The 27310-nt window shown below is 40.8% G+C and overlaps 1 protein-coding gene across 4 annotated transcripts in view; it reads right to left on the bottom strand.

The window, feature by feature from the left end:
• nrp1a (neuropilin 1a) overlaps window positions 1-27310 on the bottom strand; it is a 184250-nt gene that overhangs the window by 53720 nt on the left and 103220 nt on the right. For all 4 annotated transcript variants that reach the window (XM_048554486.2, XM_048554476.2, XM_048554466.2 and 1 more), the window contains exons 5-7: window positions 23538-23693; window positions 20255-20421; window positions 10519-10674 (exon numbers count right to left, since the gene is read on the bottom strand). In XM_048554486.2, the coding sequence (XP_048410443.1) occupies window positions 10519-10674; window positions 20255-20421; window positions 23538-23693 (479 nt within the window). The remainder of the gene's footprint in view (window positions 1-10518; window positions 10675-20254; window positions 20422-23537; window positions 23694-27310) is intronic.

The raw sequence follows: 27310 nt of genomic DNA on the forward strand, positions 1-27310 counted from the left end.
ATTGAACCTCAGCTGATACTCACCGGATCTTAAATTATTCAAATTTAAGAGAAAAGGAACAAAAAGAGGGAGAAAACTTAGTGATAGGAAAAATTTAGAGAACATTTTAATTTTAATTTGCTGCCAGTACTAATGATTACTGTCTTTACTGTGAGGTGGTGGTTATGATAGATACTCCCGAAGTCAGTCAACTCGGCAACAGAAGCCCTTCAATGCCCCAAATAACTTTGATAATTTCAACATTTCACTTCTAATGCAGCTCAGAATGCAATTTAGCATTGCAGATAGAGATCTATTGAAGTCTAGCCTGAGGCAAAGAGACTTTTTTTGTTGACGTATTTAACAGTCAGCAGTAAAAATTAGATCTTTATCAGTCACTGCTAAAACTTATTTGGATTTTAGCCTTCAGAGGGAAGAACAGTGTTTAGGGCTAAAAGAGTTTCTTTGTACAATCAGCATTGAGGACTCTCAGCTTTTTCCACGTCTTTCGTGTGTTGTTGAAGTGTGATTACTTCAGGATATATTGTCCACTATCTTGAAGCTTTATCGGCTGTGGCGGAACTCAAATCCCAGGCTGGATAAGGATCTCTATTTATAGTTAACAGTATTGCAGCACATACGTGCACAAAACTCCAGCCGGTCAATGGTGTACTTTTACTTCTCTGTACAGCTGTTCATGGTACTGGAATGGTGAGGTTTTGCATTAATACCACAGAATGTTAGCAGTCACGTCAACAATGAGCGAGTCTTTTTTTCATTATAGCATAGTCCAAATAATCATTTGTCTTTTCTTGACAAGGGAACATTTCAATTAATGAAGTAGTCAAATATAATGTTGAAATGGGTCATTTGAAATTAATTTGAATAGTTTTTTTTTCCACTTGGTAGGACAATAATGGCAGAGTAGAAGTTAATTGACTCAGAATACACAACAACTTACACAGAAATTTTAACAATCAGTTTCTTTACACTAATTTACACCATATGTTTATATATTCCCCCAGTTTAACAGGCCAGCAATAAAACACTGTATCCCAATTTCACAATGTTATGAAATACTGTATATTCCTCTTCACAGTAGAACCTGTGATAATCAAAATCATGACATGCACATTTGACATGCATATTGATGCTGGACCTAATTTTCAATTCTATCCCTTGTTTGAGTTATGATGACAATACTCATAACATACCAACAAGAATAAAAAAAATTGATTTTCTCAATTGTGAGCAACCACAAGTCCAAACACTGAAATAATGCCAAAAGAGTTAATACATGAACAACCCTGGGGACTACATTGTTTCAATGTCAACCACATGAAATTGAAATGGTATCTCAGACTATGATGCTGCTCCTCAACAATTATGGAATAAAATCTTTAAGTGAAAATGCTGGGAAAACTCCACATTCAACTTGAAATATTAACTTGGTTTCTCTCCCCACAGCTGCTACCATATCTGCTGAGCATTTTCAGATCTTGCTGAGTTTTCAGGTCGTATTTCCAGCATCGACATTATTTTGCTTCAAAAACCTTTCACTCTGTTGTACCTTAACATGCTGAATTATAACAGTCTCAATTAGTAGCAGTGGGGTGGCAACGCAATAAATTTTATCGACTTGAACTAGTCCATTGGTCTGGAAACTGAATTCAATGCCCAGCACAGAAGCTCGGAAGTATGAACTCAGTTTAGAAAGGCAATCTGGAAACTAAAATCTGGCATCAGTAGAAGTGACCATAAAGCTATTAAATTATTGAAAATATCCAGTTAATATCTCTTAAGGGACTTGAATTTACCATCCTTTTTTGATTTAGCTAACACCATTCCACATCATCATTGTTCACTTTCAAGTGACTATCAAGCAACCCAGCATCACATTCTCAGTACAACTGGATAATAAATATTCGTCTTGACTTTAATTGACTGAAAAGTGATTACAGGACTGCAGAATGGTTACAGTCCACCAAATTACTGCCAGTGAACTGAAGACAGAAAAGACAGAGTGAGCAGAGAGAACTCATTTGGGCTTTTGCACAAAAAGGGAGGTATGGTTATGTTCGCTCAGTTGGCTGACGCTTACAGCTTGGCTCAGATGATTATATTCTCTTGTTGTAGCCAGCAGGCTGTGGGTTTTTCTCCCCTTGAGCCCTTAATTCAAACTGAAATTGGATCCAGTAGGAAGGAGGTGATTCCCCCACCCCACCCCTCCATGAACTGTCACTTTGAGATGATGGGGAGACTTGTGCACCCTGACTGATGTTGTTGAGAGCCCCTAGTTTCTGGTAGGACCACCCTTGGCAGCAGAGTCAGGGGCTGGTGCACAGTCCTTTTCCCAAAAACAAGCAAACATTGTGGTGTAGACAGGAGCAATACATTGACAAGGTGATTAATGGGGTTTCATATGTCCCTAAAATCATGTGAACCATGATGGGTTCCCAAGGTCCTTTACATTGAGCAAAGTCACGTGCAAACTTTGACCAGAGAGGTAAAGGACGTCATGTAGTGTAAAGAGAATGCCCCAAATCCAAGAATTTGCCGATGATCATGGCAAAGGTGTTTTGTAGCCATCAGGACCATCTTTAAGCAGGATAGTATTTCTCTTCCTGTAGATGGCAATGGCCTTCTTCAACATTGGAAATAACACTTTCAACACCTCTTCAGCCAGGCTATCTATCCCCGTTACCTTAGGCTTTAATCTGTTACTGAATCACCATCAACGGGAAAACTGCAATAAGCAATTAACCAAATGAAGAACAACAAAGCCTGCAGCCCTGATGTGTTCAAGCTGAGGTCTTCAGAGCTAGTGAACTTCTGCTCACATTCAGATTCCACGCATTACTACTACAGATTTCGGAGGAAGAAGAACTCCCCTTCCTACTTCAGAAATGCAACAATAACAAGTACCTTCAAGAAGGAAGATAAATCATTCCGTGGAAACAATCAAATTATTTCCCTCTTCTCTACACCAGGGAAAATCCTGACACACATTCTCCTGAATCACCTCCTTCCTGTGACTGAGGAAATCCTGCCAGAGATGTAGTGTGGCTTCAGATCTTCCAGACCAACCTCTGGTTTTTGTTGTTGGACAAATCCAACAGGAATATTGAGAACAACACCAGGAACTCTTTACAGTATTCATCAATATGCCTAAAACATTTGACCAAGTACATTTACAACCTACTTGTCGCCAATTATTCACGTCCACAATGATCGACTGTCCACTGGCTAGATGTCAGAGAGATAGAAAATGTTTTAACCTCAGGTCACCTCTGTGTGAAAAAGTAAGCTGACCAGCAATGACAACATGACCTACAGTTTGCAGATCACTGCTGAGCCCTTGCTCATCCAGAGCAGAGTTTCAAGCCAACCTCAATCTCTTCAATTCTCCAGGCAATAAACTTGGCCTGGTTTTGAATTTTTTCTTCTTTTCTCATGTAATAGGGGTGTTACTGGCTGGGCCAGCATTTATTGACCATCCCTAATTACCCCTGAAAAGGCATTAGTGAGCTGCCTTCTTGAACCGCTTTTGTCCGTGTGCTGTGGGTTCACCCACAATACCTTTGGGGAGGGAATTCCAGTTTTTTGACCCAGCGACAGAGAAGGAATGGCAGTATATTTCCGAGTCAGGATGGTGAGTGGCTTGGAGGGGACCTTGTGGGTGGTGGTGTTCTCAGGTATCTGCAGCCCACACAATGTTACCAACAGAAAATTTACATCAACACACTCCTGGTTAGTCAAATATTCAACTTGGGAATATGGTGAGCACTTCCTCTGTCTTGCCTCTCTCAAAACTCAACCATGGACAGTGAAATGCCACGGTGGGCCAGATGTGCTTTGATAAACTACTGCAGTGTGTTTGACAACAATGACTTCAGCAAGGCAACAAATGTCATAGTTTATGGACAGTTGTCATCATCACACTCATGTACTGCTGTGAAAACTAGACTGCATATCAGCGAACGATAAGAGTGCTGGTAAAGTGCCACCAGCAATATTATCACCACATTCTCCAGATTTAATGGCAGGATCAAATGCTTGGTCCTTCTTGAATCCAGCTCCATTCAGGCAAAGCTCTTGTAAAATCAACAATAATGGACTGGTTAGTGAGTCTGCCTAGTCAAAACGTTTCTTCCCCCGCTGAGTCCTCCTTTTTGAACTCTCAAATGGACTGTGTTCCAATGGGGGAATGAAGAAAACACTTCAATGATTCTCTGCAGCTCTCCTTGATGGTGGCAGCGTTGCCATTAATGACTGGAAATAATTCGCCAACAGTCTTTCAAAATGGTGACTTGTTCATCTAACTACCTCACGTTTGGAGTCACAGCATCTTAACTATAGGGCAGAGTGGTATCACAGGGCAACTACTGCACTCTAGATCCCAATACCTTGTGGGAAACCTTGGCCCACATTTCCAAAGATCTGCAGTTTGAGAATGGGCCAATGTAGTCTATTTAGTAAACTCATGACTAGGTGTAATCCTCGAATCAAAGGACAGTCACTGCTGCTGCTAATGAAGCAAGTGTTAAGTTGGTACATCCTTTGGATGACCTATTAAAATAAGGCTCAAATTGTTTCCTCTGCAGACTAAGGGAGATCCAAATATTCAACATTCAAAGAGACAATCAGCGAGTTCTTCAGCTGCCCTTTTGCCTTTGAGGTGCTCTTTCTCTGCTAACATCAATATGACAGAAGCATTTTCATATTTCACTACAGATAGAGTGAACTTCCGAAAGAGGTACTGACTCCAAACTTCGTAATTTTATAGGGATTGTTTGAAACAATTACCATTGCATAATGATTTGTTTGAAAACATTCCAAATTGATTAAAACTATTACCTTGAATCTTTCTGCACAATAAAGTGGTCCTGAAATTCCCATGAAAGCTTTCAATATCCAAGATGATACTACCAGAATTTTTAAACGATTTTAAGGCACATTTTGGTAATAACTCTTTACTTCACAGAGCAATTCAGTCGAGGCTACCCTTCATTTAATTACATCTAATTCAAGGGTTTACAGGTGGCAAGAGTTTATTCAACTGAAAGGGTTTGCAAATGATCTGTTTAATGATTCACATTAGGACTTCAGATTATTTTACATGTTAATGCGTCTGTTAGAACAGCAAACAGAGGGGGCCATGTGAATGTATTAAGCACCTGCTGACTGATATTGGAACTGTCATTTCCAAGATATGTATTGTAGAAGTGTGATCAGTTTTAAATTAGGCCACTTTTCTTCAGCAAATGTTCCTCGTTAATGTTCTCATGTGAGAAATCTGATGGATTCTTGGTTTGCAGAAAGGAAGTGTGAACAACTCTTGTGAATTAAATTGACTGAATGTTCTTTGCTGTAGATCAAAATGATAGAATTCTCTGTCTTAAAAATGAAACCCTTACATGGCCCACCAAATGAGGTAATGTTCCTACAATATACATGTATGTAACACAGTGTAACAAGGCACTGACAATTTAAAGAATTTTGGTGTGAATTCAAGACCTATCTGTACTCTTATCTCTGGAGTATAAGAAATTGTAGCTGCACAAGTCTTGCCAAAATGTATGTTTAAACTTGTTAAATTCTTCCTTGATTGTCTGACATCTGGACTCCATTCCAGGTCCCATGGGTTTGATTTTTGTTCCTTTCATGTCATGTTTGGTCTCCAGAGGCTGGTTTTGAAATCAAGTGGTGTACATGGACACAGAAAGCCTGAAGGTGATGTACTATCACAAACAGAGCAACCTTGTTTGAACTAGTCTCCATGTTAGGGATGAGTTTTGTTAAAATGTGGCTGCTAGTTCTGTGATTACAAATAAAACTGTCTTGCGTTGGCTAATACAGAGGACCAAAAGATCAGAAAATCAGAACTGTCTTTTCCCATTTTGTCTTGCGAGAACTGTTCAATTCTCAATTATTCCCGGCTTCTTAATTTGATTATAAAAGGATATTCTACCGGAGTTCTCATAGTGCAATATATATGATCAGCATTAACTGCCACATTTAATGACCAAGAAGGAGCTGAGAATCAAACCAGCTAGCAAATTCCTGGGGTTGGTTGCATGGGGGCATCAATTCAGATGAATGTGCAGACTTCACCATGGCTAAACTGCATGATTTAAAATAAAATGTTCATGGGATGTGGGCATTGTTGGCTAGGCCAGCATTTATAGCTCATCCCTAATTGTCCAGAGAGCAGTTAAGAGTTGTCTACATTGCTGTGTGTCACATTTAGGCTGGATCAGAGAATGATGGCAGATTTCTTTGACAGAAAATTTGTGAACTAGATGGATTTTAACAACAGTGATTATATAGTCGCTATTAGGCCAACTCTTTATTCCAGATTTTATCGAATTGAAATTTTGCCAATTACCGTTGTGATAATTGAACCCATTGTCTCAAGCATTAGCCTGGGGTTTGGGTAGTCCGTTGACATTACAACGACACCACATCCTCCCTTTTGAGAGTGACATTGATATAAAACTTCAAAAAAAATCTTTAATGACTGGCTAGACATGGCTTCCAACAGAAATGTAGAGCTTTTATCATTGAAGTAGTTTCAACGGAACCCTGACATCACCTAAGAACATATTAATATAGGTGACTAAATGCTTGGCCAACGATGATAAGGGGCATGTTAACAAAAAAAATAGACAGTGGTGGAGAGGATTTGGGAGGGAATTCCACAGTTTAGGACCAAGGCAGGTAAAGGCACGACTACCTGTGGTGAAGAAAACTAAGGATGCAGAAGAGGGGAGAACTGAAGCTCTTTCTTACATTCTTACATAATCAGTCTCCTCATCCTTTTCTAGATAACAACGTATGAAGCTAGATGAACACAGCAGGCCAAGCAGCATCTTCAGAGCACAAAAGCTGACGTTTCGGGGCTAGACCCTTCATCAGAAAAGGGAGATGGGGACTAAGTTACCCTCCTCCCTCCTCTCCTCTATCCATCTTTGGTCCGCCTCCCCCTCTCTCCCTATTTATTTCAGAATCCTCTCCCCATCCCCCTTTTCTGATGAAGGGTCTAGGCCTGAAACGTCAGCTGTTGTGCTCCTGAGATGCTGCTTGGCCTGCTGTGTTCATGCAGCTCCACATTTTGTTATCTTGGATTCTCCAGCATCTGCAGTTCCCATTATCTCTCCTCATCCTTTTCTAATTAGTTTATTCCAAAAATATTGGCAAAATCCAACACATAAACCCATGATCTGATGAGAGAGACCGAAAAGACTTTGCTGCAGTTTCCATGGATTTAGAGTTAGGGCTTAAGGTGAGTTAGGATTTATGATTAACATTTTCACTTGAATATTAAAGTAACAACAATTACTGATTACCTTACAGGCTGATGATTTGCGTGATTGATATTTGTTGCATATGCAAGTTTAAATATGACTGACCTTCACAAATGGAAAGAATCAAATTTAACGATGGTTTTGTGAGCAGGGGAGTGCCGAGGGGGTAACCATTGCAGATTATGGGAACGGGGGATCGTTTACCAATTGTACAAAAATTTATATGGGCCTAACATATGTACACTGACGACAAGCAGCCTGACCTCACAAACACCTCTCTCGACTACCTTTCTCTACTGAATTATTAGACTGCTTGTCTGACAACCAGAACTAGACAAAAAGGAATTTCCAACAATCAAATGTTGTGAAGCTATTGGGCAGAATTTTCCCATTTTCAGGTCAGCGTTTTGTCGAATAGGATTCATCATGCCCAGTCCGCCATGTTTTGAAGCAAATCTTCCAAACAACCTTCCACTCCTCACCTCATTTATTATGCAACATGGTACCTTTCCTGGGAATCATGAGGCTGGAGGGCCAGAAGTATTCACCGCTGTTCAGATCTTACTGGCTTTCAGGCCTCTGCTGCCATAGTTACAATCCCAGCTTCAGATTTAGCAAGGCAGGAAATGATCCTCTCGCTGTGTTGCTCAAACATCACAGAGGGCATGGCCCAGGGCTTAGGGAAGCTCAGTCCCTGCTTGGCAGACAAGGACCAAAATGTGTTGGTGGCTGGGGTGGGGAAGGGTTGGCGGGGGAGTGGTGCTCTCCTGTTTCCACCCAACTGCCACGGGAGGCCATACCACAAGTCACAGCCAGACTAGACCCAAAACAGGCTGCCTCTCGATTAAAGTGCCATGTAAATACCTGGCACTTTTAAAAGAAATTCCTTCATGAGACATAGGCATCATTGTCCAGACCAGCATTTCTCACCCATTCCAACTGCCCAGAGGTCAGCAAAAAGTGAATCACATTGCTGTGGGTCAGCAGCACACGGTTAAGATCTATGGCCTGCAAGTTTAAGTGCCACCATCTTTTCACACTCACAGGGTCAGCACTCCCTCAGATTCCGCCACGGCACACACATCCCAGCAACTCTCAAGGGCTATAGCTACCACTATGCTGCACGTCTGCTCACCACATATCCCCATACTCCTAACTCTTCCTCATCTCTGTGCTTCTACTCACTCACTTTGGCACCTCTCCTGCACATGCATCACCACAACCATGCATCTTCATCCTACTCAATTCCTTTCTTTATCTCATTTCAGGAAAAGTATCCCACCCCCAAGACTGACGTCTCAACAGTACACAAGGCACCAAAATATAATCCTCAGGCTGCTTGCACTTGACCTGCAGGACTTAACACAGACGATTTTCTAGACTGCAAGGTCTCTGATCCTTGGACTCTGGGCAGGACCAAGTCCCTGACTGATTGTGTATATAATCAGATGAGTCCTTGACTGATTGTGACGGTTGCCCTCATTAACTGTAGTCACCTTCAGCCCATGAGGAAATGCTCCCCACTAATTTTCATGTCACCATTTTCTTGAATTACATGCAGTGTATCTGCCATGTAAATACCTGGCACTTTTAAAAGAAATCCCTTCACGGGGCATAGGCACCACTGACCAGGACAGCATTTCTCGCCCAGAGGTCAGTTAAGAGTGAATCACATTGCTGTGGGTTTGGAATTAGCTGTAGGACACACTGGATAAAGACAAAAGATTTCCTTCCCTGAAAGGCCATTAGTGAACTGGGTAGGTTTTTATAACAATCAACAGCAGCCACATGGTCATCATTAAACCAACTTCTTACTCCAGATTTTATTGAATTCAAATTTCATCATCTACCATGGTGGGATTTGAACCCATGAACCCAGAACATTGGCCTCCTCTGGTGATATTACCATTAGTGGTGTGGGGAGAGAGTTGGTCCAAGAGTAGGCATGGTAAGGCTGGTGGTTTGTCAATGCCAGCTTGCCCAGAAGAAGAGTTGGTCAGATGGCGAGCATGGACCATGAAGCAGTGTTGTGGTGAAGCCACAGTTGGATGGTGAACTCCAGCGGCATTGGCAAGCTGCCACTCCAACTTATATCTCGGTACCCTCCTGTTTCTTGGTGAAGGGCAAGAGAATTGGAGGTTGGTGTATAAGTAAAACAAGGTAGGATGTTAATGAGATACAAAATGCAAGGAAATTAGCTAGGTTCATTTTATTATTTATTTTTATTCCTTTATGTAACAAAATTCTGTTTTATTAGAGAGAAGCTGCAGCTTTGAGTGCCTGTTTTTCAGGGGATGTTTCAACATTAAATTAAAAAAAAGCAGATTTTATTCTGGGATCTGATGTATCTGGTAGCAAGATCAGCTGGGATCATAGCTAGCAGCATTGGAGAAGAATGAGCTCTTATTCCTTCACCCAGAAATTGGTGACACTGTGGAATTCTCTGCTACAGGAAGCCGTTGAGTTCAACACACTGAACGCTTTCAAGAAGGGAGTCAGCTACAGTTTGTAGTGTTAGAGGGATCAAAGGGTATTGTGTGAAAGCAGGAACAGAGTACTAGATTGAATGATCAGCCATGATCATAATGAATAGGAGAGCAGGCCCGAAGGGCTGAATAGCCTACTCCTGTTCCTATTTTCTACGTTGCTACTTAGGCTGTTGTCTAATGTTATAAGGGGTGTTTTTGCGATAATTTTATGGCTAATATTTACATTTTCACGTATCTTCTATCTTAAAGTCCATACTGTAAAAGAATACAGCCACCATAAATCATAAAAATGGAGTCCATTCAACTGTGGATAATTGTGCTTAGACATTAGGCCTGCGCCGTCAGGGGATGGACTGGTGACGAAACCTAATTCACCTGCTTCATGCAAGTCCCTTATTCATATGCCATTAGCTCAAAAAAAGCCTGCATATTTGAATGATCTTTTCTGCTTGTTTAGCTCCAATATATGATCCTTTCTAACATGGGAGTCTGGAGAATCTTAGCTTTGTAGGTCAAATTTATTGGACTTTTCTAACTCTGGCAGATAACTTTAATTCAGGCCTTAAAGGAGCCACAACTCTCGCTCCCTTCAGACAAGAATCAAAAATTAGTTGTGTCTGCTAAAATTAAAGGATGTCACGTAACAAAGAGATCAAATAGCAACTTTTTAAGCATGTTGTTAATTCCCAAAAGAGCACTTTTGTTGACATATTCGCAACGTACGTTTGTTTGAAACAAAATACCTTTTGTTTACCCCTTTCTTTCACAGTTATCCAGTCTTCACCATTGGAGCTCACATCCACTTTGTACGTTTTGATGAAGTACTCCCGCTGAGTTTCTCTGGAGACAGCACCTTGCGTTGCTATGGCAGAAACGTGCTGCAAGAAACCCAGGTCCACCTGCAGCATTGAAATGCAGTCAGTCAGAGCTTGTTAGGGAGATTAATATAATGTGTTACATCACACAACAGTACTCGTCATCTGGTGAAGAAACATATTAATAAGGTGCCAGTTCTCATTAATATTTCAAGTGAAATTTTAAATATTAAAACAGAACTGTCTGGCGGTTCAGAAATAAGAATTAATTCTTTATGTATGCTTGCTGCAGCATGTGTATAACGGTCAAATATGCAGTGAACTGCTGTGCAAAGTGTATTTGTAGTTTATGTTTCTGTAATGGTATGGCTTATTCACCGGAACCCCAGGTTTATTTGTTCATGAATTCACCGTTCCCTTGTTTGTCAATTCTGAGGGTGCTCCAAGAATTTTTTTTGAATGGACATCAATGTCCCGTGGGTTAAGCCTTCTCCCAATTACATAACCAGTGAGAAGCTCCCTTCTTAACCTGTTGTCTTGCTCATCTATTGATGCAAAAGTTCATGAACTCAAAAGGGAAGGCACATTCCAACAATTTAGCTAGAAATCCCACTATTAAAGTAAACTCGTTTCATGTCTGTCTTGTTTAAATTAAAAGACTTATTTCAGTAGATGAGCAAATAAGCTCCATAATAACAACAGCTACAGAGAAGCCTAGTTCTAATCAGCCCTCCCCTTCAGTTAGGGAAGAACGATAAAGTGGATCGTGGCCATAGGGAACTCAAGAAAAGGGGATGGAAAACAAAAATGTGACATTCATATTACAGTGCAGCTACAAGTATACCAACGTGTTTACAGAGGTGCACTGTAAAGTTTTTATTTGCTTTCAGTCACTGTTCTACACTTCATCTGCCTTTCACATAACTGAAACTTATGATTCAACATAAAATTCCCATAAAAATAGTGTTAGGAAAATGCAGATTGAATTTGGCCTGTGAAGGAGTTTAGTGGGAGTCTTCGCTTCTAGCTAAGTTGTACAAGTCACACATCTGGTCATCATTTAGATTCACATACAAGGGAAATGAAACATAAATGCTACTGATTCCTTTCCTTTGCAGGGTTCAAGTTGCGACATACTGTTGACCAACTGGATTGCAAAAGGGCACGCAGCCCAAACAACAAATGCAAAAGGATGCAAGGTTTTCTTTGGAGTTCAACTTTTGTAAAGCAAAGGAACAGAAAAGTAAGTGCAGTACAATACGAACTAATAAAGATATTTATGGTTAAGCCAAGTGGATAATCCATCACTTTGACACAGTAGATACTGCGGCAAAAGCTTTTTTATATAGTGGCGCCACACGGCAGTTAAATTTTATGTAGTCACTCAGGTATGAGCAGGGGTCCGTTTTGTATTTTAATTTTTGGAATATTTCCTTCTTGCATGCTGAATTTTCTTGGTGTGGTTTGACTTTAGAGCTTTCACCTGTTCAAAAGCAGGTCACAAAATTAAAAAGAGGAAGTTCATACAAGACAATTAAATTTAAGAAGGAACGTGCTGCTTCACGTATTGTCACTGACATTGTTAACTGTTAACAACTGCATCAAAATATACAACTGCATTATTTTTTCAGCTGGGTGGGTGGACGAATAGGTCACAGGCTCTGCTTTGACTCCTGACCCGTTTTTGCCAATCCAAAATGCGATGAATTGGAGTTGCATTTACAAAACAATTTGTCCTCAAGGCCTCTTTCTATTTATTGACCAAATTATGAAGAACTTAGTGAACAGCCAGTGGGTGGATGAAAGTGGAGTTAACACCTCAGCAGGGAATCACCGACAGCGTTTGTTCTGCTTGAAGTCTCTAATGATGCACTGAAGTCTTGGAAACCATGACATCTTTTTGTTTCAAAGCATGCGCTGTATCTTCTGCACTATTTGCAACATGGTATGTCAATCTCTATTTGTGACCTTTGAAAAAGGTATTTTTCTTTTGATCTTATGAAGTTAGATCTCGCCATCTGAGCTGAACTTCAAGACCATAACTCCATACTCTTGGGTGGCTAGTGATGGACCATCACAAGGAATTGTGACAAATCCTTGTGCCAATGCTGCTACCAACCTAGGGAATTCCGGGGACGAGATCTGATGATGTTGAAGGGCTGGCAATTACGTGTTCGAGACATGATGGTGTTTTTATAGAGAGGGATACACAGCTAACGTGTTACCAGGAGCCTGACTCTCTTGCTCCTTTCAATGGTAGATGGCTTTGGACTGGGAGCTGCTGTGGAACTAATCTTTGCAAATCATTCTATTACATTCTGTAGATAGTACAGCTGCAGTATGTTGATCATGAAGTGACTGGAGTTGAAATATAACACTGAAAAGTGATCAATATATCAGGGGAGGCAATAGCTTAGTGGACTAGAAATCAAGAGACCCAGGTAACGTTCTGGGGGCCGAGGTTCAAATCCTGCTACAACACATAGTGGAATTTAATTTTAAAAATCAGGAATTGACAGTCGAATGAAAAATGTCCCAGACTATCCAGCCTCTCCCTATAACACAAAGCTTCTAGTCCCAGCAACGTCCTGAGAAATATTTTCTGACCCCTCTCCATTTAAATAATATCCGACTTATTACAGGGCAATCAGAACTGTACACAGCACTCCAATGTCCTGCATGACCTCAACATGATGTCCCAACTCCTATACTTAACAGTCTGAGCAATAAAGGTAAGTGTGCTAAATACCTTCCTAACCACCCTGTCTACCTGTGATGTAACGTTCAAACAGCATAGAACATAGAACATTACAGCACAGTACAGGCCCTTCGGCCCTCGATGTTGTGCCAACCTGTCATACCGATCTCAAGCCCATCTAACCTACACTATTCCATGTACGTCCATATGCTTATCCAATGACGACTTAAATGTACCTAAAGTTGGCAAATCTACCACCGTTGCAGGCAAAGCGTTCCATTCCCTTACTACTCTCTGAGTAAAGAAACTACCTCTGACATCTGTCCTATATCTTTCACCCCTCAATTTAAAGCTATGCCCCCTCGTGCTCGCCATCACCATCCTAGGGAAAAGGCTCTCCCTATCCACCCTATCTAACCCTCTGATTATTTTATATGTTTTAATTAAGTCACTTCTCAACCTTCTTCTCTCTAATGAAAACAACCTCAAGTCCCTCAGCCTTTCCTCGTAAGACCTTCCCTCCATACCAGGCAACATCCTAGTAAATCTCCTCTGCACCCTTTCCAAAGCTTCCACACCCTTCCTAAATGCGGTGACCAGAACTGTACGCAATACTCCAAGTGCAGCCGCACCAGAGTTTTGTACAGCTGCAGCATAACCTCTTGGTTCCGGAACTCGATCCCTCTATTAATAAAAGCTAAAACACTGTATGCCTTCTTAACAGCCCTGTCAACCTGGGTGGCAACTTTCAAGGATCTGTGTACATGGACACCGAGATCTTTCTGCTCATCTACACTACCAAGAATCTTACCATTAGCCCAGTACTTTGCCTTCCGGTTACGCCTACCAAGGTGCATCACCTCACACTTGTCTGCATTAAACTCCATTTGCCACCTCTCAGCCCAGCTCTGCAGCTTATCTATGTCTCTCTGCAACCTACAGCATCCTTCACCACTATCCACAACTCCACCGACCTTAGTGTCGTCTGCAAATTTACTAACGCATCCTTCTACGCCCTCATCCAGGTCATTTATAAAAATGACAAACAGCAGTGGACCCAACACCGACCCTTGCGGTACACCACTAGTAACTGGTCTCCAGGATGAACATTTCCCATCAACTACCACCCTCTGTCATCTTTCAGCAAGCCAATTTCCGATCCAAACTGCTATATCTCCCACAATTCCATTCCTCCGCAATTTGTACAACAGCCTACTGTGGGGAACCTTATCGAACGCCTTGCTGAAATCCATATACACCACATCAACCGGTTTACTCTCATAACTATGTACCTGAACCTCTGGACCTTTCTGTTTGACAACACTACTCAGGGCCCTACCATTAGCTGTACAAGTCCTGCCCTTGTTCGCTTTATCAAAATGCAATATCTTGTATTTATCCAAATTAAACTCTATCTGACACTCATCAGCCCATTAACCCAATTGATGACAATCCTTTTGTAATGTTAGACAACGTTCTTCATTGTCCACTATGCCATCAATTTTGGTTTCAACTGCAAACATACTAACCATGGTCTCCTACATTCCCATTCAACTTATTCATATAAATGACAAACCACAGGTGGCCCAGCACCAATGCCTGCATGCTGCATGAGAATTGCTTGCAAAATATGAAAAGCTATAATGTGCTGTAGCGAAAAGAAATAACTGGGAAAGTTTATTTCTTCCAAAATTCCACTGTTGTAGGAAACAAGATTCATCTGGATGTCAGAATATATCAGCTTGGGATTTCCTCAAACATCCAGCATCCTGCTGTCTGAAAGCATTCCAGCTGTATCAAATTCCTGCACATGTCGGGTTCACAATCCTTGAAGATATGGTGTTCCTTATGTGCAGCCTAGTTATAGAAGCTATTGGATAGCAAATTCTTAACATTGGTCTTTATCTTTCATTTATCATGAGTGGCCGCTGATGTTTGAATTTGTTTGAATAAATTCAGCCAAAGAATTCCAAAGAGATCCAATCAAAAGAGCCTTTGCACGTTATCCCAAATAATTTAGCAATTGTCTACTTCAAAAGAAAGGGATCTAAATATATTGGGTTAGCAACTGGACCTATTGCTGGGAAGAAAGCTAAAGAAAAAAAGACAATTGTAGAGAAGTTAAGTTTCAGATTCTATCAGCACTGAAGGCTCTGTGAGATCAATGCGGGTAGCCTAGCAGGCGTCTCAGGGGGCTATCAAAAATAGGTGTTAGGTCCCTGTCTTATTCTAAGTAGAGTTCCCTCTAAATGGATTTATTATCAATGCAACAGGTACCAAAGCCTGTCCTCCTCATAAGCTTTCCACGGCCCCCAAATGCCAATGGAAGGCATGCTTTATTTTATAGTTAACACAGTGTGGAGCTGAATGAACGCAGCAGGCCAGGCAGCACCAGAGGAGCAGGAAAACTGATATTTCAGGTCAGGACCCTTCTTCAGAAATTGGCTTTTAACAATGCTCAAACTAAATGCTAAATTACAGCAGATAATGGCCAAATCTAAATGCACACAGGTGCCAGGTAGGCATTAAGGAAGTTGGAAGATTTTAAATTTCTTTGTGTAAAACCTCTCTAAGATGATGTCTTGACTCCAGTGGCACCGTTATTACTAGAAGATCATATTGTTTTTGATCAATGCACAACCACCATTCTTCACCTCACAGCACCAGCTTACTTCTTTGAAGCTCCACAGCATTGATGCATTTCTAAAAAAACACTCCTTGAAATAGAAAATTTGTCACAGACATTTAGAGATATTCTTTATTCAAAGCTGTGGCGCAGACAGGCTGATAAAAGGAAAGTGATCTCTTTTAAGATCTTTTCAGATGAAAGGAAGTACATTGGATACACTGTTTTATATTTATTGATTACTTACATTAAAAGGCCACAATGCTCACGAAGAAGTGTTTGAATAACCGGAAGGGTGAGGAGCTTTAGAAGATGTTTCTAGATGATGTTACATTGTCTCTGGGTCAAAATTTTACTCTCAAACAGCATTAACGTATATATTCAGCCAATTACAGAAGTTCTAGAAGGTAGCCTCAGCCCATCTTCCCCGGGGCACCACACGCTGGTCTTTCTTGTAATACTCACAACTACCCAAGAAATATTTTATCATGTATTTGCATGTGATCTGTGTGATTGCATCAGTGGGTTTATCTGCAGTGATCATTAAAGGCAGCAGGGCAGACTGCTCAGAGGGGATTCTGGGCTTTGAGAATCAAGGCACAGACCACAAAAAGGCAAGGAAGGAGCAAGGACAAACATTTGTGAAACTCTTCAACGGTCAACATCTCAGAGCCACCACACCTGAAGACAGCCATGATGGTTTTGGAGATGGTCCCCAAAAGATTTATCAAAATGGTTCCAGGAATGAGAGACTGAGGTTACACCACAGCTTGGAGAGGCTGGCCCTGTTCACTTGGAGAAGATTGTGATGAGATTTGATGGAGGCACTCAAAATCACGATGATCTAAGCTGTGCAGACTGGGAAAATGGCTTCTATTGGCAGGGGCAGCGAGAATCAGGTGATACAGATTTGAGGTGGTTGTCGAAAGAACAGAAGCTGGCACAGGAATACTTTTCCACCCAGATGAATAAGATCTGAAATGCGAAGCCTGATACGATGATGGAGGCAAGAAATATATTTCAAGAAAGTAGTGGATGAGCATCTAACGTTAAAATGTTTTGGGGAAAATGGTGGGAGGGGGTGACACTGGCTGAGTTACACTTGCCGAGAGCTGGCATGAATGGGTCTGGCCCGATGACCTCCATCTGTGCTGTAACCATTATACAATTACCTGTGCATCTGTAGACAAATTTTAGAAAGAGATGACAAATAGTTTTTCATCAAGGCAGTATCCCTTTAAACAGTGTTGGTGCAGATGGTAAACTGTAGTCCCATAACTGCATGTTTTGCACATGTGGGAAATGAGAAAAGGCGTTACAAATTAAAAAGTGAGTTTAATGGAACACTGCATCCTTTTTTTTGCAAAGAAATGATAATCCTCTGGCATATCAAATACAGCTTCAAATTAAAATTAATGTACAATGATTCTATAATGAATTTTATGTTTAGCTTTCCTTGGGCCTCCAGTAAAGGATTAATAATAATGGTGCTTTAAATTATAAATTCAATAGAAAAAGCAGAATTGCACCTTAGAGTAAAACCAGATGTCGAACCTCTTACCCCGGCAGATGATTTGTTTTGGGCATTAGACCTGGCTGCGACATTATGACTATTATGATTCTTTGAGATATTTATATATTAAAAATACATCTATTTTTCTCTATGACATTACTTAGAGCAATGTAAAAAATAACCAATCTATTCATGGGGAGAGTAGTTGTGAGAATTGCACTATTTATGACAACAAAGCTGTTTCAGAGGGATTTAAGGGTCTGCTGCTACCCAAGATTCAGGCTGGATTTCAGGATCAGTCCAACAGCAACTTCGAACAAAACCCTCACTTCTGGACTGCCACACTGAACGCAAGATTGTTAAAAACTGACACAATCCTTTTCTCAAATATGTACAATTTCAACGGTTATTAAAATATAAATGAAGCCAGGCTATAATATCGAAAGTGATGGCGTCACTAGTTCTTGCTATGGCAGCTATAAAGGAGATTCCCTGTGCCCACGCATGTTAGATGTGAATTTTCAGAACTGTTCTCTTGATTAAGCAACATCATCTCAGCGCAGAAACTGAACGAACCCTCAGGAAAATGGCCGTATAAGACTGTCAACACCATTTTTCTGAAATTGTGTGACAATGCCATCAAGTTAGGGCAGATAATAGGAAGAACACCGCGCCCCCCCCCCCCACACTGCATCCCCCCCCACCCCCAGTAAGGAACTTCATCCTCTGAGAAAGGGCCACCAGAGCCAAAATGTTCATTCTGATTTCTCTTCACAGATACTGAGAGACCTGCTGAGCTTTTCCTGCAACTTCTGTTTCTGTTTCACCCTCACTGTGCTGTGATACTGATACCTGGAAACTTCACAGCAGCATATTGGCTTTTCTCTTTCAATCGTAAGAACTTTCACATAAAAAATTCCCAGTGGAAATAATTTCTGTTCTTCAGCAAAGGCAAAAAGTTATTATGTTATTGCCCATTATCTTTTGGATCCCTCTTCACTGCACAATTTATTAAAAGAAACTATTTAATCCTCTAACTGTGCTTGTCATGTACGTATAATCACATTTAAATCTAAGCAGTGAAACTTGTTAATTCACCTCAGGCCTCAAGCTCATTACAGCTGCTGTTCACTAATATGTGTCACTGCAAAATAGTCTCAGAAAACTACACTGTCGCCAAGTGTTGCCTTTGAAGTCAGTGTTAGTTGACAATTTACATTGCTTTGCACTTGAAGTTATAACCTAGGCATAATTGGCCGGCTAGTTTGAAAGGTGTTTACCTTGTACACCAGTCAATGATCTTATTTATTTACTCAACCTATTCTCATATCCTTTCAGCTGCTCTTCTGTTAACAAGAAATCTATCTAAGCTATCTGATTTGGACTGTAAATACCACTAACCATGGAAAGAACCTACTTAACAGAATCACACAGCACAGAAACAGGCCCTATGATCCAGATCATCAATGTCAATCAGGTTTCCCAAACTAAATTAATCCCATTTGTTTGCGTTTGGCCCATATCCCTCTAAATGTTTCCTACCTGAGTACCTGTCCAAATGTATTTGAATTATCGTAACTGTACCAGCATCTACCACTTCCTCTGGCAGCTCATTTGTGTATGTACCAACCTCTATGTGGAAAAGTCGCCCCTCAGGTCCCTTTAAACCTTACCCATGTCACCTCAAAACTATGGCCTCTAGTTTTGGACACCCCTGCCCTAGGGAAAAGATCTTTGCTATTAACCTCATCTATGCCCCCTCTGTAAGGTTTAAAAGGGGACCAAAGGGGCAATTTTTTTCATGCAGAGGATGGTGCGTGTATGGAATGAGCTGCCAGAGGAAGTGGAGGAGGCTGGTACAATTACAGCATTAAACGGCATCTGGGTGAGTATATGAATAGGAAAGGTTTGGAGGGATGTGGGCCAAATGCTAGCATATGGGACTAGATTAATTTAGGATATCTGGTCAGCCTGGACACGTTGAGCCGAAAGGTCTGTTTCTGAACTGTAAAGCTCTACGATTCTGAGGCTGCAGAAGTTGTGTTCATACAGTGACAAAAGGATTGATTCACAAAATGAGGATGGGTGGCTGCCTCCAATGCACACAGGCCAACCTGCAAACTATGTGACCCCTTTTTCAAAAGCATATTTAAAAGCTGCCTTCCCACGCTTGCCTACATGTTCATGCCTGTTGCATTGTGCCTTACCTCTCAAACGTTTTGTCTCTCTTTTTGCATTTGTCCTTTGGAGCTCCATATCCTGCCATACCATGCCACATCCCACACCACATCCCACATGCCCCCTGACCCTCACACTCCCCATCCCCAAGCAAAAAGCTTTTATTGCCCTCCCGACCCAAAACCTCAGACTTACTTCTTTCCAATAGCCATGCCCTCCTCAACAAGGGATTTCTTGCAGTCCCAATAACAGCCACTATTGAAACCAGGTGCTGCTGGGACGGTTAGAGCAGCCAGTCAGTTAGAGGGGCTGAAATCCCACTCTCACTGCCCAAGTTATTGCTACCATTCTTTAAGTCAGTCTGGTCATCAATGACTTTTGTAACAGGACTGATGAGCGGAGCAATAAAATTCCCCACAAAATTCTGCATTATATTCGTGGCAATTACCCGCGCCCCTGGCTTCATGTCTGATGCAGAAAGAAAACAACCAGCTGATTGGTTTGATGTTCAGACTGAAGAAATGTAATTTGGTCTGCAGTCAAACACTGAACATTCTCCTCGGTCACAAGCTTTCAAGTTTGAGCATAAGGGCAATGGCAATAATTTACTGAATGCCAGTGGAAAATGCAACCCCACCACTGTGTTTACCTGTATCCATTCCTTGCTGGAGTCAGAAGACGGTGTCCATGCATTTTCAGGGTAATTTAGTCTTGATCTATCTGGGGACCAGTTGAAATTATAATTGCTGGAACTCAAAATTTGATCTGCGTGAATCTTGCCCGATTCCATGCCAAGTGATTCATTACAGTAAACATCTGTATTAACGAAAAAAGTACAATAGTATGAAATATTTAATTGCATCGTCCAAGTGGAATAAATAAGATATCAATTTTAAAGAGCCAGCAAAGTCATAGCAGGTACCTTGAGATGACTTATCCTTGTTTAGATCAGGGACACAAAGAAGTCAATGGTATCACATTTATTACTGACTGAGCTAACACCAAATGTTGGAGATACTCAACAGGTCTGGCGGCATCTAAGGAACCTGGAACCAGGAGTCATTTGAAAGTTGGCCTGACTTCACAATGGGGTCAGCCAGTTGGAGTGTCTGCTGTGGATCTGGCCTTGCACCCGAAAACGCATTTGCGGTAATCAGAAAATCCAGGCATGGAATTCAGGTTCAAGGAATCAGGTCCTGCTTATTGTTAAAGGGCTCCAATATCATTCTGACTCAACAAAAATCCATGCTGTCAACTCCGTCTCTGTCTCTCTCTCTCCCCACTACAAATTCTGCCAGACCTGCCAAATATCTCAAGCATTTTCTGTTTCTCTTCCAGCCAACACGTACCGGAGACTGAACTCAAATCCTTTTGAATCAATGCTTTACAAACTGAGCCTTCAGATTTTTTTTTAAACACTACTTAATCCCTTTAGAAGTTCAGTAATATTTTCCTCAGAAATAATGAACAAGGCCCAGATGTTGGCTTAAGTGTCAGAAAAAATGCTCTTTTCTTCATGCATATATCAAATCTTTGTTTACAGAGATTATTGTCTGCCCTGGCATATCTGAGATTACCTCTGAAACTGACAGCAGCTCCTTAGAAAAGGGATATTGCAGCTTTAAGCTGTGAACTAGGTACACACAATATTGCGAGCAGTGATGTCAGCTTTTAGTCTCTTAGTCTTTTCACTTCCCCAGAAACATTCTTTCCTGATTTTATTGCAAATTGCCAAAAATTCTTTCTGTGCCTTTCTCCACCCTGAGACAGAGAAGTGTTTTACGGCGAATAACAGAATGACAGAAACAGATGGCGTTCATATTGCACAGTAGCCACACGTGGTAAAATGCTCTTTGTTCTGATCAGTAAAGTGCCAAAGAAATCAAACAGAAAGAATTAAAGGATAAATGTTAAAATGCTCCACATGATGCTGTAACACAAACCTTCTAATGCTATTGAGAATGACTCAGCTCAAGGTACATGTTTAAATTGTCATTCCCAAACGTATGTAATTTCAAAGAGCTGACTTGTCAGATAATTGGACTTGCACATCAGAAATGGTTGTTCGTACAATCTGCACCATTTCTGTCATTTCAGCATGATCCAATATGTCGCTGGTGGTCAGAAAAGAAACAGTTCTTCCTGGTCGATGGTGTTAAAAGCTTTCACTTTAATTTTTGGTCAATAAAAGTCATAATTAACACTGTCAGAATCTGAAACTTCATCTGCTTCTGCCTGTAAAATTCTGCTTCGAATCCTGGCCTTTGCTGTCAAATCTGGCCTACATTAAGAGGCTTTTCGTCAATTTTCCCCTGGGACACTCGACAGAGAACAGCAGGACAAAAGCAAGGAAAGCAGGCAGTTACTATGTTGCTGTAATGAACCATGACTGTTGTTGCAAACATCACTGCAATAATAACAAATGGCCCTCATACAGCACCTTTATAGTGGTAAAATGCTCCAAGATGGAATGCTGTGGCTTTATCACAGGAGGTGATATCTTACAGATGAGGCATTAAACCAAGGCCCTTACTGCAAATTCCAGTAGATTCAAAGTACTTCACTGCAGGGGAGGAAAGCAGGTCGACATTTTCTCTCAACAAGTATCAGCAAAAACAGAGTAATTGGCCATTCATCTCATGCAGGGCTTATGGAAGCTTACTACTTGCTAATTAATTGCGATGCTTTCCTGCAAGACTACAATACTGGATTCTGTCTTTAAAAATTAATTTGCATTGCCCTTAGAATATGGCAAGATGTGATATAGTTGCCAGTTCACTATTACAGTATGCACCAAACACAAGGAGGAAATGTTACCTACCATGGGCTTCCACTCCCAAACACATGGTGACAAATATATTATAATCCACATCACAGCAGACCCTGACAGTACTCCCTGCAATTTAATATCCAGTATTGCTCTTGCATGGACACTCCTAAATACAACCATGAAAAGGGCAGTAATAAAAACTCTCTCTCTTGTATATACACTACTTCCCAAGCAATCTGGAAACGCAAAATCATATACCAAGACATCCAACGGGTTTCCAAGGGTGGGGTTAAGATTGCTGTTAGTATTGAACGCTTCTCTGCCTCTCCCTATCTCTGATTTCCTTTAGGATCCTCCTTATAAGCAGCCTTTGGACAATGTTTTTGCCCACTTTTCTAATTTTACCTTCATTGTTTCATAGAAACATATAGAATAAGATGAGTTAAGCCATTTGGCCCCTTCAAGCCTGCACTCTCATTTAATATGATCATGGTTGATCATCCAACTCAGTACACTGTTCCCACTTTCTCCTCTTTGATCTCTTTCAGCCTAACAACTATATCTAACTCCTTCTTGTAAACTATCAATGTTTTGACCTCATCACCTTTCTGTGGCTAGCTTCAAATTCTGACTGATTACACTACTGTACTTGGGCATTTTACAACAGTAAAGGTGCCAAATAAAAACAGATTGTTGTTCAACATCATTTCATTTTATTTTACCTTGATGTTTGGTAACAGTTTAGTGTGGTCTGAGATGAACACTGTATGTACACTTCAACTTGTACAAGGGGGCATAGCTATAAATAGAGGGGTGATAGATTTAAGACAGATGTCAAAGACAGGCTCTTTACTCAGAGAGTGGTAAGGCCGTGGAATGCCCTGCCTGCCAATGTAGTTAACTCGGCCACATTAGGGGCATTTAAACAATCCTTGGATAAGCATATGGATGATGGTGGGTTAGTGTAGGGGGAGGGGCTTAGATTAGTTCACACATCGGCGCAACATTGAGGGCCGAAGGGCCTGTTCTGCGCTGTATTGTTCTAATTTCCGAGGATAAATGGCACATTTTTCGTGCAACTTTACTCATCATGCCAATACAGTGAACGTCAGATTTAAACTCCACCCAGAGAGATTGTGTTGGGAAGGCGATTCTTACTCACTTTCAGATAAATTCCTCTGGACAATGGAATAGTTTGCAGAAAAACCATCCCTGGCGATTGCAGTATCTGTGTGCAGCGTTAAAGACAGAATTCCAGTGCGTGACCGAATACGATCAGGAATATAAGGTCCACAGAAACGTCCTATGTGAAGGCCAACTGAAAGACAGAGGGAAAACATTACATATACGGGTATTCTCATTCTGATTTATACTTGCGAGCTTTGATTGCAACAATTAGGCATTTAATATAAACTTCCATTTGCACAGTTAATAATCTTTCCTTGATGGCTTCATTGCAAGAGAGAATTAAAACTGATTCCAGACTAAAAAAAGTCAAGGCCCGAAACGTCAGCTTTTGTGCTCCTAAGATGCTGCTTGGCCTGTTGTATTCATCCAGCTCCACACTTTGTTTATTCAGCCCAACAAGTCCACATCAGCATTAATATTCCACAAATGCTTTTTCTCATCCTTTGCAGCTAACTACATCCTGCCCTCTTTTCTTCCTAATGCACTTCTCTAGCTTCACCTTACACATTTCTATGCAACTCTGGCCTAGTGGTATTGACAGGAGCATGTTAATCCAGAGGCCCAGCTAATTTTCCAGAGACCAACGTTCAAATCCCACCACAGCAGATGGGAAAATTTGAATTAAAAAATCTGGACTTGAGTCTCTCATGATGATCATGATTCAACTGCTGATTGGCGGAAAAATCTATCTGGTTCACTAATGTTGTTTTGTGAAGGAGACTACCATTCTTACCTAGTCTGGCCTACATGTGACTTCAGAGCCCATACTGTTCTCTGGGCAACCAGGGATGGGTAGCAAATGTTGAACTAGCCAGTGACACCCTCTCCTGTGAATGAATTAATTAAACACTAGTTCTCCTTGTGGTAGTTTGTGGTAGATTCAATACTCTCTTTGGGGTTAAAGCAATTTCTCCTGAGTACCTGAATGGATATTTTCATTGATAGCAGGAACTGCAGTTGCTGAAGAAGGGTCTAGGCCTGAAATGTCAGCCTTCCTGCTCCTCTGATATTGCTTGGACTGCTGTGTTCATCCAGCTCTACACCTTGTTATCTTGGATATTTTCATTAATTTCTTTATGATCTCTTGTTCTGGTCTCTACCACAAGTAGAAACATCTTCTCCATATGTACTCTATCAAATATTTTTATAATCATAAATAACTCTGTCAAAATCATCTTATAGTTTTCTCTAGGGGACAAAAATAAAACACCCAGTTGAATCTTTCTTAATTGATTCCTAATGCAGAACAGTAGTCTGTAGCACTGTGTTTTCATCATTCAGGATGAATAGTTGAAGTTTTCAAAATATCCTTAAATGGATGGGTTGTCAGATGTAAATGTCAGAGCTAATGTTTTAAAATGAGAAAAACTGAGTGAAAGCATAGACCCATTAACACATCAGCACAGATGAAAAGAGTTAGAGGGACATGATACAAAATATTTGTGAAGTGATTCCAGGCTTGTACTTTAAAAGACTCCAGTTTGTTGGTGGGAAGGTAGATTGAGAAAAGCAAGGTGTTGCGTAGTTTTGCAAAGTAATAATTGAGGGCACTGAGGCATTTTAGAACATTTAGAACAGGAATTGGCTCCAGGCTTCCGAAGGGCCTGTACTGCACTGTAATGTTCTATGTTCTATCTTCTATCTTCAATGTTGTATTTTGGTATTTTTAATTGAGGTTTCCCCTGAACTTGTGACCGCGGAGTGGGGAAGCTTCAAGAAAATCAACACCGTTTTCTCTTCACATCGCGGCCGAAGTAGTGCATTAATAGCACTGTTGGGTGTGAATTTAGGTTCATGTTGCCTCAGTCGACAACCTTCCCATCATTAGTGGGGGCTGGCTGAGTTAAGGTTAGACACATCCCCACAAGAGGAAGAAGCAAAATCCGGTGCCCCCCAACGCACACATAGGAGGCAGTTCAGACTGATGCTGACAGATGACTGAGAGCAGATCATCTCACCGTCATAACCTCCTCCTGAGCAGGAAATACTGCACAAACCAGAGGATCACCACAGCAAGGGAAACAACAATGGTGGAAGGAAGAAAATAATTAACAACATGAAGACGAAATAAATCATTAAATACCTTATAAACAGTCATTTATTTCCAGAACTCCTCCCAAAATTACAAAGAGATCAACAAAAGGCAGGAATTAGAACTTAAAAGCGTCATCCTTATGAGGCTGGCATATAACCCCTGGTGCAATGCTTTTCTAGATAATGTTTTTCCATAATTTGATTTTCCATTTATGGATACAAAAATGACTAAACGACTCTTTTGTTTAGTCTGCTGTGGAGTAGGTAACTAAAAGGCTTGTGGCCTTTGAGATGATTCTCCGTGACCTGCAGGATTATTAAGTGTAATGCTCACTGGAAAGGGCAGCATCAGTACACAGAGTGCGGGTAATTCTTAACACCCAAGAGAAGCTATGTCACATCACAGCCGCCTGCTGAAGACTGCCAAAGAAAAGCTCTGAAGAACAAAGCTGCCTTGGAGATTCAGGGCTGTAGAAAAACAAACACTGATAGTTCTGGTCACGTACTGTTCTGCTTGAAAAGCACTGCCTGAAAGTTTATTAAAACACTTCGCAATCTCTTTGATTTCTAATCCTCCCCCTTTTCTAAAAAAAACCAACAAGATTTAGATTAAAGATTCCTTGGTTATCACTTGATTTCAGGGTAAATCTCATTTGGATAAATCCAATACGGTGTTTTTTTACTTCCTTAAGGCATGCTGAATTACTGAGGAAATACTGAACAATGATGAGGAACGGTAATGTGTAAGATTGTGAACACTTTGCACCTTAAATCAGCTGGGTGCATTTGGTGCAGATGGTAAATGCCAAAGCAGAAACAATGAAACACAGAAATTGCTGTTTGCAAAACCGGCACACGAACACTCTGCATGTTCACGTGACGTTCCTTTGTCCAGGATTTTAATAGTCATTAACTCCATTGATTTTCAAAGTCTCCACAAGCTTAACTTTCAAATCAGCATGATGTCTAACAAGACTGATGTGTGCTATCAATCATCACCATCTCCCAAAGTCAACATTCTCCCCTTAATATTTAACCAGCTTTTACAGTTATCAACTCAGTTGGTCAAACTTGATTATTTCAATATTATTTTCCTTGGGTACTCAGCAGTTTCTGTTTTCTGCACACATGAGGAAGAGAGGGCACACACCACCATGACAGCAACACCATGTTTATAATTAACGCTATCCTGTTTTCAGTGGAGGAGCCAAAACGACATTAAGACTAATGTGACATTCTGATTCAAAACAGAGTTATCCCCAGCCTGTGAATAGCAGTATTTCTGTAAACAACACCAGGAAATCACTGTCGGGAGAACTGCTAGACTAACCAGTAACCAGCTACTGCTGGCATCATTATACATTTGAGGTTTCTACAGCAGTCTGTGGGGAAATCCTACACCACTACTAGCAGAATATAAGTCGCAACTATTTGGTTTTATTACACTCTTGGGCTACATCTGACAAGATTTCTTCAGGCAATACATAGCATTGATTGTCTGCAGCTTTTATTGAAAGACTGCGCGCTGAGCTCAAGATATTACCATAATCATCAGATTTGTTTCAATATTAAAATAACCCAGCTTATCTTGCTTTTTGGAGGTTCTGCTGATTTAGATGATTCTTATTATCTACTTATTTGCATCACTTAGCAACGTGGTTCCATATATTTCTTTTTAATTTCGACTCAATCATTACATGCTCATAGCAACTA

This window comes from Stegostoma tigrinum, chromosome 2 (assembly GCF_030684315.1).
Source record: "Stegostoma tigrinum isolate sSteTig4 chromosome 2, sSteTig4.hap1, whole genome shotgun sequence".
Lineage (NCBI taxonomy): Eukaryota > Metazoa > Chordata > Chondrichthyes > Orectolobiformes > Stegostomatidae > Stegostoma > Stegostoma tigrinum.